The 13,549-nt window shown below is 42.3% G+C and overlaps 1 protein-coding gene across 4 annotated transcripts in view; it reads left to right on the forward strand.

Moving 5' to 3' along the window:
• plekhm2 (pleckstrin homology and RUN domain containing M2) overlaps positions 1-13,511 on the forward strand; it is a 17,753-nt gene extending 4,242 nt beyond the window's left edge. Inside the window, exons 5-21 of one of the 4 annotated variants that reach the window (XM_023407864.2) lie at positions 298-385; positions 475-649; positions 1,270-1,329; positions 2,954-3,242; positions 3,332-4,135; positions 4,216-4,285; positions 4,822-4,912; positions 5,105-5,169; positions 5,445-5,533; positions 5,764-5,896; positions 6,428-6,618; positions 7,277-7,342; positions 7,433-7,592; positions 8,022-8,045; positions 8,425-8,604; positions 9,073-9,189; positions 9,416-13,511. In XM_023407864.2, the coding sequence (XP_023263632.1) occupies positions 298-385; positions 475-649; positions 1,270-1,329; positions 2,954-3,242; positions 3,332-4,135; positions 4,216-4,285; positions 4,822-4,912; positions 5,105-5,169; positions 5,445-5,533; positions 5,764-5,896; positions 6,428-6,618; positions 7,277-7,342; positions 7,433-7,592; positions 8,022-8,045; positions 8,425-8,604; positions 9,073-9,189; positions 9,416-9,553 (2,740 nt within the window). In that variant the 3' untranslated portion in view covers positions 9,554-13,511. Of the gene's footprint in view, positions 1-297; positions 386-474; positions 650-1,269; positions 1,330-2,953; positions 3,243-3,331; positions 4,136-4,215; positions 4,286-4,821; positions 4,913-5,104; positions 5,170-5,444; positions 5,534-5,763; positions 5,897-6,427; positions 6,619-7,276; positions 7,343-7,432; positions 7,593-8,021; positions 8,605-9,072; positions 9,190-9,415 lie in introns of those variants that run through there. The other 3 variants (XM_023407865.2, XM_023407866.2, XM_087174414.1) reach the window with 3 other exon arrangements.
• Positions 13,512-13,549: the final 38 nt, after the last annotated feature.

Here is a 13,549-nt window from a genome sequence, read left to right on the forward strand (position 1 = left end):
ATAAAAAAAATAAATAAATAAATAAAAGAAATTTGAAGGTGTGGCGGCTATGATTTAGCAGTGGCGGGCCGCCACTGCTAAATGAATGTAGAGGAAACACTGGATCAAGTGGAAGTTAGGTTCCAGGGATTGCTTTATTTTATTTTTATGCTGGAGAACAAATTGATGTAGTGTCACATTTACCATCAGCATTTTTTAAACAGGATAAGCAGTATCGATAAAAGTAGCAGTACCGTTAAAGTCTTAACAATACCCATTCCTAGTGGTAAGTAAATGTTCGATTTCCTTCTCCTCTAGGAACGCTCTGGTCTGCAGCCATGACCACCTCACGCTCTTCCTCACGCTGGTGTCTGGCCTGGAGTTCATTCGCTTCAATCTCGAGCTGGTTAGCATTTCTTTCATTACAATATCAATACAAAGGTTAAATGTTTAGCGCCATGTCGGTAACATTCTTGTCGGGTCCCGCTGGGTCAGGATGTGCCATACCTGGATGTGGCCCCCTACATGCCAGATTACTACAAACCCCAGAACCTGCTGGACTTTGAGGAAATGCTGCCCAGTTCAGACAGCTTGTCCCTGCACTCCTTTACCTCCCTCACCTCCACCAACCTGGAGTGGGATGACAGTGCCATAGCCCCCTCCAGTGAAGGTAGGTTCACTCCCTCCCTATTTGCTCCCCTGCTTCACTTAATCAGCATTTACACTATTTTAGCACCTTTTTAAATGACCCCCATCAAATATCTTGTTTAGTTCTATGTGCTGTTAAAATGGCTCTAATCTGGACACTTATCATTATATTAATATTACTGCTGAATGACTATGAAATGAACGGCAGACTTTATTTTTGGGTTTATGATGAGGTCTGACCCTGCTGGCGTGCGGAGCACACACTCATGCTTTGGCAGGAAGTCCTACGGTGATGTCACGCTAATGGCATGTGGAAGCAGAAGTGGGATTGATCCTTATTGACTCTTGTGACTCTCAAGCACCAAAGTGCATTTTTATCAAACGGATCACGTGGTGTTCAGAGGCCGGCCGTTACAGAGTGTTCTCACTGGGGGTGATTGCAGCACCCAGTGAATGCTTTCCCCATAGTCAGTTCCCTTGTTTTAGTTCCCCCTTGTCTATTTTTCTCCATCAATTCAGTTATTTTGAAAAACCACATGTCGTGTTATTTTTTTTCTGTTTTTGTGCCATTGTCTCAGTCTCTCCTCTCTCCTCTCTCCTCTCCATCTCTCTAATGTTGAATGTTATCCCTCCTTTTTTTAGATTATGATTTCGGTGACATCTTCCCCGTGTTGCAGTCATTGCCAAGTGCAGACTGGGAAGGTGGGACATTGGTCAACCCCCCCCCCTCCCTCCCTCCCTCCTTCCTTCCTTCCTTCCCTCCCTCCTCTCTGGCATGGCCATCCCACAGCTTACGCTTAAAAATTCTCGCTGGGTACTCTAAGCAGTAATTAGACATGTTAATTGTAAAATGCAGCTAGCTGGTAAAAACATACTGCTGATCTGAAGACATGAAAACTAGCATGATGAAAGGGACATGGTTACACCTGCCTCGATTTTGGCATGTGTGTTTGAATCCAACATTGGGTGACACATGACTATGATTACTGCGTAACTGGATTTTATGATTAAATAGGAAACCTGTAGCTTAATTTATTATTGTACAAACAAACCCCTTCGACCATTACAGGAAACATGAAACACGAATGTTGATGTAATTGAAAAGCTTCTTTTCCACTCATTAGATGGATAGATACTTTATTTAACCCCTAGGGGAAATTCATGTGTCCATTAGCTCATTGTTGATGATAATAAAAAAAAACCAATAATAATTAGATTAGTCCACTTCCTTTGGCTGAGGTGTTGTATAGCCTGATGGCAGTGGGAATGAAGGATCTCCTGAACCTCTCTGTTCTGCAGCGCAGTGAGATGAGATGTTTGCTGCACCTGTAGCTGCAGTAAAAAGTGACAGTGCACATACATTTTTAGAAAAGTTTTATTAAAGATAATTAATAAAATAAAACGCGTCATCTTGCACAGTGAGTTGACTGGTAAGTATGGTTTATCTGGGGAGTGTTGGGTGTGTTCATGGAACTGTTTTCTGTCATGTTCTGCATGTGTTTCTCATCTGGGGAATGATCCTGGCGCTCACTTGGCCTTGTTATTTACCACAGCAAGATAAATGCCTGACGTAACCGGTACTCACCTCGTCCAGTCTGTCTCAGTACACTGTGTATCTGTCTGTCTGTCTGCTGTTGTTCTCGTAATGTCTTCTCTTCATGTGCGATGTGTGGCACTGGCCTAGGTTCACCTCAGCTGTAACTGCTGTGCAATACAACCGCATTGGTTTGCTGTAAGCTGTTACATTTTTTGTAGTTCTGATGAAAACATGACTGCTGATAAAAGTAGTTTGTAGAAACAACATAAAAGAAAGGTCTCTGGGGACTCTGTCTGTGCTGTACTTCAGTCAGTCCAGTCATGATGAATGAAAACAAAAAAATACAGATTTCTGGAAGTTCTCTAATTCAAGTATTTGTTGTGCATGACCCGTGACCTAGGCCTGTGCCACTGCAAAGAAAAGCTGCTGCCTGTGTATTTACTCGATGTCATAAACGCTGCATTTTGTGCCTCTCTGACCCTGAAGAACACTGCAGCCGCTAACATTTATTTGTTTGCAATGCTGATGAAGAAATACACTAAGTTTTAGTGAAAGTGTCTCGCTGGTTGACTCTCTGATACTGATTGAAATAGATGTACGAACGTAAATGTATATGAGTAGAAACAACTCTTCCCTAAATTACTTTTTCAAACAAAACTTTGATGTTTCCATCTGTCGCTCAGCTCAGCGAGACGGTGCTAAAACTTCAGTGCATTTCTTTGAATACACAGAAGTAAATGTGGGTAACTGCTGCTTCTGCATTATTATTCTTGTGACTTCTCATGATAGAGGGTGACCTGACCGACCAGGCGAGCTGCCCACGATCCAGTGGCTCTGATCCCCAAACAGTCATTAGTGACATGATGGTCCTTTCTACCGGCACTGTCAAGGCGAAGGCAGCAGCTCATCCTCCTCTGCACAGCCCCACATCCAGACACAACCCCTTCAACGAGGACTCTGACAACAACACCACCAACACCTCGGCCGACGTCACGCCAGTTCACGTGGCCAGCCGCCACAACGCCACCGCCGCTGGAGATGACACGGAGAGCACCAACAACGAGCTGGAGGTCATCAGGTAAAGTAGGAAGGTCACGTTGTATCTGCAGCGTTAATCAAACTGTGATTAGAGACGAGGAAACGCAGATAACCACTGTGTCGTTCCAGGATGGCCAGAAGAAGGAAACCAGCCAAGAAGCGACGAGGGAAGGGCTCCACAGATTCCAGCAGCAGCATCCATAACTCGATCTCCTCTGATCACATGGACATGGAAGGCAGCCTCCTGGCCTCCGAGGATGTGGATTCATTAAACTGCACTGTAATCCATGTGGGCGGCGAAGGAGAGTTGAGGAGAGGCAGGGTGGGATCAGAGGCTGTGGAGGAAGGAGACGAGGATGAGGTAGTCGACCTCCTACGCCTCCCAGAGATGACGGACACCTCCATGGACAGTGTGGGCCAACCCCTCCGGGACGTCATGGACCGACTCAACGGGGCTCTGGATAGGGAGGAGCCCTGGGAGCGCCCGGAGGAGGGGAAAACTAGTGAAGGCTGTGACCAGGGCCCCGAGCCCCCCGCTCAGCAGCCCTTTCGTGAGGACTCAGGCGGTGAACCACCTGACCCGGCCCGAGGAAAGACGTCTCACTCCGCTCTGGCCACAAGCCCCAGGTTCCTGCAGGCCTCTCCTGCGCCTACAGAATTATGCTGCTTTACCCCCAACGGTCCAGACTCTGCTCCCACAGGTGGTGGCTGCAATGACTCTACAGAGCTTAGCCAGCCGCAGACTCTTTCAGGTGGCCTTGAAAATGAAGGAGAGGCAAAAAAGAAAGCAGGACCGGAGCCCGACGTGAGGCAGGAGGAGGAAGGCGTAGAAGGAGTGGAAACAGACCAGAACACGTTTACTGAGGAAGCACAACAACAACAACAAGAGCAGAAGCTCAGTCCCTCAGAAAGTTCTCACCCTGCAGAGTTTAAGTAAGAAGCTTCTTCACAATCAGCTGTTTGCTGTTGTAATGTTGTCCAATATCTAATGTTCTCCACTTTTGATATTTCAGGGTGGACAACAACCACTTGCTGCTTCTTATGATCCATGTATTCAGAGAGAATGAGGAGCAGCTCTTCAAGGTGAAGACGAGAGAGAGTTATTTTTATTTTATTCATTTTGAAAGTAGTGACATTCCACATTTCTTTTAATGGCTTCACAGCAGTATGTTGGTGTCATGTAAAGGAACTTGATTGATTTGACAAGTCGTCCTCTTTCTCACATCTTCACACCAGTTTGTGTGTTGTTTCACTCATGCTGGTTCTGATATTAAAGACGTGGTTTGTTGCTCAGTGGAAGTGTTGCAAGGCTCAGATTGCCAGTTGCTTTCTCACCGCGTTTACTCAAGCTGTAGTAATTTAATTGTCTGGTGTCAGTTAAGAAGAAAAAAAAAAAAATCACACAATTTCACACATTGCACCATTCTGTGTGTAAACAAGAAACGCGGATGTATTTAGTGTAAAAATGGCTCTGGTTTGTTCATTATTCATAAAATCCAACGTCTAGTCATGGATCAGTATCTATGTATGTCTACAGTTCGTCTGCTATATTTATAGCAACATGCTACAGGCTTGTACCAGTCACCAGGACCCAGAACATTTTATCTTTGTGTTTTCAGATGGTGAGGATGAGCACAGGCCACATGGAGGGGGACCTGCAGCCCCTCTACCTGCTCCTGACTGACTGTTACATTTACCTGCTAAGGAAGGGTGAGTGGCTGAAGACCCAGCATGCATTGGCTTTGTTTTATAATGTGGGGTGGAACGGTTCAAATCGTAAGTTGGACATTACAATGGTTTTTTATATACATAAACAGTGTCCACTTGTACCGGCAAACCAGAGAGATAAGATTATTCTGAAGGTAAGAAAGGAACTTTATCGACGTTTGATTTTCTTCACAGGCGCAGCAGAGAAACCCTACACAGTTGAAGATGCTGTTTCTTATAATGAGCTGGACTATCTTTCAGTAAGTGTCCTGCACAACAAGAGTTTACTATTATCTCTCATTTGTCAATGCACTTGACTGTTGTTTGTTTTATATATGTAAACATTCGCCTTCATTTTCATATTGTCCTCTTATTTCAAAGTTCCTTAATGTTACAAACATGTATGACTTAGTAACGGCGAGAGTTAATTGCATAATATTCATGAACCATGCAGACTTTTACAGCTGGGGTGATGGAGCAGCGATGGAGTTAGTTTTGTGTCTAATAAATTAGTTGTAATGTTGTTTTCCTGTAGGTGGGCCTTGACCAACAGACAGTGACGGTGGTTTGCACCAACAGACGAAGAAAGTTCCTATTGGACACAGCTGATGCCTCACTGACTTTGTTAGTGTACAGTTATACCTATGTAATACTCTGACTCTGATTATTCAATGCATTAGAATGTGAACCTCATAGATTCAACCATGAATCTAGTCTATTACAACCAATACTTTGTTAAAGTTGTATTTTTGCATAATATTAGAACGAGACTATTGACTTTATTGAGCAATACAGGACACATCACAAATGGCGTCCTCTGACCTCATCCAGATCACCCTTCTTCTTTGATACAGCTGGTTCCTGTCTGTGCTGAAGTCAGCCATGGTGAAGGGTTGCCGTGAGCCTCCTTACCCCTCGGTTCTGATCGATGCCACCATGGAAAAACTGGCTCTCAATAAGTTTGTCTCCCAGGAGTCTCACTGTGAGGTAAAGAAATGTTGAACTTATAGTCGCTCTGCACCACAGGTCAGACTTCTCCCACTGCACTAGAAACTAGAAACAGTAAAAGAAACAGCTGTTAGGAAAATCTTACACAAGACGATTTTCAGTTACAGCTTGCTGTCTGTCAGACTATAACTCTGACAGCTGCACATATATTTTTTTAGATGGATTTATGATCCACAGCTTGTAAAAATGACAAGATAAATTACTTGAAAAATGCAGAGTAACACCGTGCAGATTTTCTTTGGACTGTGTCACCATCTGCAAACATTATGTTCACTCTGATAAATACCTAACTCAGTTTTCATATCCTAAATTAATTTTAAAACTGGCTGTCCAGAAAGTAGAAAATAACAGAATTCAGAAATCTAAAATACTGCTTTATTCTTTGGAAGTCATCAGTAATGAAAATGTCACACGGTTTAAAGTAAGTCATGCAAAACATTGTTTGGTCCTCCCTGATTTATCACTCTCATATTCAAAGACTGATGACCTAATGCCTCCCTGTTTTTCCAGGTATCAGAAGTGTCCATCCAACTCTACTCACTGGTCCACTGGGAGGATCCTATGGACATGACTCTGTCTCCACAAGGTGGCCCACCAAGCTCTGGAGCACCTTTCAGCACCAAGGAAGGGATCCTGCAGTACCGGTCTGGAACCACCTACCTGGGCAAAGAGCTGTGGAAAAGCTGCTACCTTGTCCTCAGGTACAGACAGGTCAAACCCGTCGGTCTCCTTTTCTACCGGTATTTATGTTCGTTTAAAGACACGTTGGTTGGATTCGATACGACCTTCAAACACGTGACATTATAAAGTGTTTCCAGTGTCACTTTCTCTCACAAAAACATAAGCATTCATGTCACATCCCATTGTAATATTATGGCATTTCAACAAACTGTGTGTGTGTGTGTGTGTGTGTATGTGTGTGTGTTTGTGTGTGTTTCCTGCCAAAAAAGTGTAGAACACATTTACCATAATTGTCAGTTTTTACGTCCCAGCTTCACCCTGAAAGATGCCAAACATATTGGAAGTGATATTTCCTTTGGCTTTTCACTCCTTTCACCATCTGCCACTGTAAGACACACTCAAAGCTCGAGCTCTGTTTTGTGTGTAGAGAAAAGCTGCCCAGAGGTAGACACCGATCATAAAACACAGGCACGAGGCTGCAGTCTGGTCTGTTACAGTAATCATAATAATATCTTAAAATTAGTGTTAGTTATCTGTAGGCTCATCTACATTAGATATCGATGTGTTCTTTCACGCTTATAATGCATTATAATTATATTAAAAATGCTATATATTTATACTATAATGTAATGAGCTTCTGATTAGATGAATACAAACAGCCTTCCTCTCTTCTTGCAGCAATGGGATTCTTTACATGTATGCAGAGAAAACTGACGTGATCCCGCTGCTGTCCGTCACTATGGGGTGAGATCCAAGTGTCTGAAACACGATACCGGAGATGGTTACTGTAAACTACGCCGTGCTCACTGCTGTATTTTCATGCTCTTTGTGCAGAGGGGAGCACTGCGGAGGCTGCCGTCGCTCCAACAGCACAGAGCGTCCCCACGCCTTCCAAGTCATCCTGACAGAGCGCCCCCCACTGGAGCTCAGCGCCAACAACGAGCAGGACATGGCCGACTGGATGCAGCTGCTCTGCCAGTCCGTCTCCAAAGGGGTGAGGGGGGATAGTCGCACACTGCACACACCATGTATTTTCATATTTCAAGTATTGTATTTATCTCCGTAGTCATGGTAACGTATAATTGTCAAGTGACTTAGAAGCAATGTTTTGAAATGTGAAAAAAAAAAAAAGAAAGTATTAATTAGGTGCGTTTTCATGAACTGGTTTGGAGCGAACAAACTAGGCTGCATAGCGTCATCTAAAGGTGGCGGTAAAGGCTACGTTACACATGGCTGTAATAAACAGAGTAGAAGAAGTAGAGGTCGCGAACTGGAAACAAAACAAGTTGTTATGACAACCTCGAAGAAGAAGAAGGAACACAACCAGTTGTCTTGGCCATCTATGAGAGAAAATGCAGAGGGGGCTTGAGGAATTTTTTAATTCTTTTTTCATCTTCTTCTTCTTCTTCTTCATCTTCTCTAGAAGCAGAAACAGCTGATCACTCATGTGAGTTGAATGTTTGCCACGTCAGAACTTATTCAGAAAAAGTGTTTCCATCTCCCATAAAGCTCATTAACTCTTTTCACAAACAGGCAAAGCAAGTGTAAAAACTTTTTTTGAGCAATTTATTTTTTCTTCTGCGATACTTAAATATAAAAATATGTTGATGGAAACGCAGCTGGTGTCTTTAGAGACACTGGAAGACAGTGATGGATGTTTTCAGTGGTGCACACAGGGTTTACAGAGTTCATATAAACCCTTCAAAATAAAACCATTTAACTTTGTTCTGTATGTAAATACTGTCAAACTAAATACCTTCCATCAGTTTGTCCCATGCACCGTCCATGCTCGAGGTATAATTAAACTACAACCATATCATCTCCAGGTCATCCCTCAGGGTGTGGCCCCCACCCCATGTATCCCATGCTGCCTGGTGGTCACAGACAGGAAGCTGCTGACCTGCCATCAGGACTGTCAGACGAGCTTCTTCCGTTCGCTCGGCAGCGTCGACATCTCTGACGTCACCACCGTCAGCACGGAGGCCGACAAGGAGTACTGCGTCATCGTGAGTCAAACGTACTCATTCATGTGTGATGTACATGACAAGTTCAGGATTCATTCAGGATTATTTTGTAAGCAAATGAACATTAAGTTAAAAACTGAATTAATTCAACCAAACCCTTTTAGAGGAAACAGCACCTCAGTAGGCTAATGCAAATAAAGTAGTTCCAGCTCCCATTGCCTGCACACATTATACATCTCACTGCAGTTTATACTAAACAAACTGTAAACTTGTGTCAGTGGTGTTCAGCTTTACAGGTCAGGTGTCTCTGATAGGTCTAAGGTTTAGATGAGACAAGGTGTATTGATGAGGTGTTTTGTCATTAAATACCTTCTGTATTTCTGTTTTGAGTTTGTAACAAAATAATATTTAACCCAGCATGATACATTATAGACTCACCCTGTGCTACGAGGAACATAATTCTCTTATGTTTAAGAGCCTCCCCACTTTCTCCCTCTGTCTTGTGTCCAGGAGTTTGCAGCAGATCGGTCTCAGTTCCTCCCTCCATGGATTTTGTACTTCAGCGGCTGTGAAGAGAGAGATAGACTGCTGGAGGCGTTAGACAGAACATGGAAAGCTGTTTTCCAGGTCAGAAGATACTGCAGTCTTTCATTATCATAGGTTAAAGGGACAGTACAGTGATATTACAATTGTAGCAGAAATGCTAATTTAGGCAGGTAACATAAAACATAAAACATTCCTACAAATAAAAAAGACAAATACATTTTGCTGCATACTGAGTTAAAGATGATCACAGATCTGGTTTGACTCAAGCCAGTGTTTGAGAAGTGTCTTCTGTCCTCACTGTGCACAGGTCGACCTTCCCCACAGAGTCGTGTCTGATCCATCGGTGCAGAAGCGCTGTAGCGAGGCCCTCAGCCTGATGAAGAGCGCCTGGCAGAGGGCAGACAGTCTGGCCCGAGGCAGAGCCCAGCGTGAACCCTGGTGCTGACGGACACACACACACACACACACACACAGACACACACACGCACACATAGGCACACATACACTAACCTGTGGGTAACCACTGACAGACTGATCAGACAGTCTGATGTAGTTCCAGGATAGAGAGTGAGTCAAACCATTCACAGCTCTGAGCTGAAAGACTTAGATAAACCAATCAGCTGTGGCGTTAGTTTGTGACGGGCTTCTAAATGTTTCTATCAGAGAAACGTCCTGCAGGAGCAACAAAGCATGTGGCGCATCACATCGCAAAGATGCAGCAGTGAGACGTTCTCACTTGAAATGAAATGGACCTCCAGTAGAGAGGCAGTATGTTCTATTTACATGACCGTTATTCCTGTAGTAGAGGTTCTTCAGACAGAACGACAATGTAGAAAAATATGCTGAATCAAGGAAAAGTTTAATGTTACATGATGTGATATAAAGTTCTCTCTCAATGGGGAAAAAAGCACTGTAGGAAATGATGATGGATAGATGTAAAAGGCACAGTGGTCGTGTCATGGGAAACATCCTGCACTTAAACATTCAGAAGAGAGTCATTTTTACTCTGAGAACTTTGTCTACACAAGTAAACTGTTTTCCCCAGTGGATAATCCATTTTAAAATGAACTGTTACGTACTGATAAGACTTTGAGTTAGTGAAAAACTACATATCTAGTAGAGTGTGGAAGCTGAGATGAGAGAATTATTAATGATCGATCTGGATGTTGATATGATAAATGTCGAGAAAGCCATAAATGAAGGGGGCAGTTGCTGCTTGTCTGCAATGTGGAAAAGTTCACACTCCTTGCCTTGCGCACACACACTCACAAATTATACATGTATATGTATATATGTATATGTATGTATGTATATATATATATATATATATATATATGTGTATATATATATATATATATGTGTGTATATCAGTAACGCTCTCTCTCTTGCACAACTTACACAGCTGTGTGACAATAAAAGTCACTCCTGGCTTAATACCAGTTACATGATGTGATACTGTACCCTAACTGTGGTATAATTGTAGATTAGCGAATGTACAGCACTGTACAGCATCCATGAGTAATCATTGACAGTTGTGTATGTGTGTGTTATTCAGTTTTGGGAGTTTTGGTTTGTTTAAGGCCACACATTTCTTCACTGAATGACGCTCACATCCACAGTGTACATTAGCCCGAGAGAATGAGGAATGCCTGGATATTTAACACTTGCACTGTTACATGACATGCTCATGCCTGTGTCGATTATCTAAGATCTTGCTTTACTATTTAAATGCTGTCACTCAGATTAAAAAAAAAAGAAAAGAAACCCTTTCAGGAAATGCGACAGACTTGCCTTTTCCTCCTCTCCAGAGACGAGCGGAGGCTTCCATGCAGACTTGCACATTGTTTTTGCTGTTAATCTTTTTTTTTTTTTTAATGGTACAGATTGTAGTTTTAATTTGTTAATATCATAACTTTCTGTTTTATTTCCAATTTAGAAAGGAAGTGGGAACAAAATAACTCAGCTGAGTGGGTGACGTTGTCTCAGTATTGGTGTTTGTGTCTGCATCAGCAGATGTGTATTTTTTATTGTGGGTAAATATCAAGTAAGGATTACATCTGTGTGAAGCGACAATTTGTCTTAGCTTCTTGTTTTCAGTTTACACCAGCAGTTGGTGACATCGTACATGTACAATAAGATCTGGCCAACATCAGAGCAACAGAACACCCCCCCTCTGCACTAGTCGTCATTCAGCGGCTTAGGACCATGTTTGACAAATAGCCTTTTGACTGAGAGCAAGTGTAGCTCAATGCTTTTTAAAATAGCCCATAATATTAAAGCTTTACTTAAGATTGAGAATCACAAAATCCTAAATGAAACCTCTTTAGTTTCCCTGCAAATTAGAGTCAGTGGGCGGGAACGCATGTGATACAATCTGTCCTTTTAAACACTGATTAGAGAACTGCTGCTGTGTCCGTGTCCGCATGGAAATGCTCTCATTGCAAGGCGAAGAAAAGAACTTCTTCTGCAATGACAATGTTGCTTTTTTGGACAACCTTGACTGAACTGGAGGAAATGTCTTTAAACTAAATGAAACACTATTTTTCTGTTTAGCAGTTGCCTTACACTCTACAATTCGGCTGAACACTCAAACAATCATCGTAGGCCTCGTTCAGACCTGGTGTTAACATGAGTCTCTCTCTCTAATCTGATCACATCACATCCGGTCTTGTGATTGGATCTCACTTCCCCCGCTCTGTAATGAGATAAACACATGCATCATTTCTGCTGCAAAGACCAAATGCGTTGTTGTTTTTAAACAGTCTGAGTGACAGACAGGTGTGTTGTTATGTGTTTGTGAGAGAGAGAGAGAGCGAGGTACATTTATTTGTATAGCACATTATCATACACAGAGGAAAAGTGCTTAAGAGAAATAAAAGAAGCATAAAAAGAGAATTAAAAAGAATAAGAAAACAGCATGAGAAAAAACATTATACAATAGATAATATCTCATTAAAGTGCAAGATTAAATGAAGGCAGAGGAGAATAGAGCAGAATAGCAAGAGCGAGATGAGGAATTAATGCGTGGCACAGCTCTATAATGAAATAAGATTTAAACCACTTAAAAAAAGTGAAAAGGGAAAAAACAAAGATTAATGATGATATTGTGGCTGGTCACCACGAATAAATCAATGTATTGGAAACACTGTGAGAAGTCTGTATATATTTTCAGACTAATCAGACTCTGGCAGAGGAGAGTAGGCGGCCACATGTGGTTCAGACCAACTCCGAATGTGGTCCGAGTGACCGGTTCTCAGACGTGTCCTGGTGCGTTCACACCTGAACGTAGAGTTGTCCGCTTGTCCACCGAGACACACGTTAATACCAGGTCTGAACGGGGCCTTCGCTCACGTTGTGGTTTTTGAACAGGTGAGAAAAGAGCTGTATGTTGGGATGGGAATCAAACCTCGCTACTCTGAGTACAGACATCGTGTTGCCACATCCAGATGTTGCATATTCAGTGAAGTAAGGCAGTGAGAAGATTAAACTAGAGCACTGAACAGGCGCCTTGTATCAAAAACATTCAGATGATACCCAGCCCCACTCATACGTCACTTATGTTTGTACGAACATCTCTGTCTTTCTCACTCTGTGTTTCTTCTAAATCAGCATTACTCAGTGCTTTAAGCCGCTCTAAGTGCCACTCGGTTCTGCTCATCTTCTGCTCTTTTACAAAGAAATCTAATCTCAGGTGAAAAAGGTACTTCACATCCCAAAACCTTAAGACTCACCGTGTATTTTTTCTTTTTTTTAATTGCTGCTGTTTTGTCTAATTCAATATTTTTTTTAAATCCATTTTTCTACTTTGGTTCCTCCCGTGTTCCGTGCAGCATTATGAGGTTATTTGTGCGCACAGAGAAGACTGCAAATTGGTGGAAAAGGTTTTATATAATAGTCCTTTAATAATTCAGTGGGTTTTTAAAGAGGATTTACTGGCTGTGTGTTTGAAATCCCCCCCCAGTGGATTACTGAAGGACCAGGGAGAGAACAGTTGCAATAGTTGGATTTACTTGAAATGTTTGTTGGGTTATCAATAAAAAAATAAAGTGCTTAGAGTTGTGACCTATGAAGTGTATATAAAGAAGAGTTAGTCTTTTTCTGCAGTGTTTTGAATGTGGAACATTGCTGGCCAATGATGGATGTCATCTTTTGCGTGATGCGTTGTGAAAACCGGCGTTTTGATTTTGTTCATAAATGTATACTGCATGTTATATTTATGTTATGTTTAGTAGTTTTATGGAATTGTAAATAGAGCACTAATCAAGTATAACATACTGTAAACTCACACGTACAGTAAAGACGTGCATGTCCAGAAGGTTTTATACTGTTCATGATGGTAATGAATGTACAAATAAACCTTTGTGATTGGACAGCGTAACTCAATAAACTGAGATCAAACCGTGGCTCCTGTGGTGTGAAACAGTGTCAGTGTTTTTAACGT

Source organism: Seriola lalandi, unplaced genomic scaffold (assembly GCF_002814215.2).
Source record: "Seriola lalandi dorsalis isolate HSWRI2012SDOR001 ecotype SW California unplaced genomic scaffold, Sedor1 jcf7180002054349, whole genome shotgun sequence".
NCBI classification, from domain to species: Eukaryota; Metazoa; Chordata; class Actinopteri; order Carangiformes; family Carangidae; genus Seriola; species Seriola lalandi.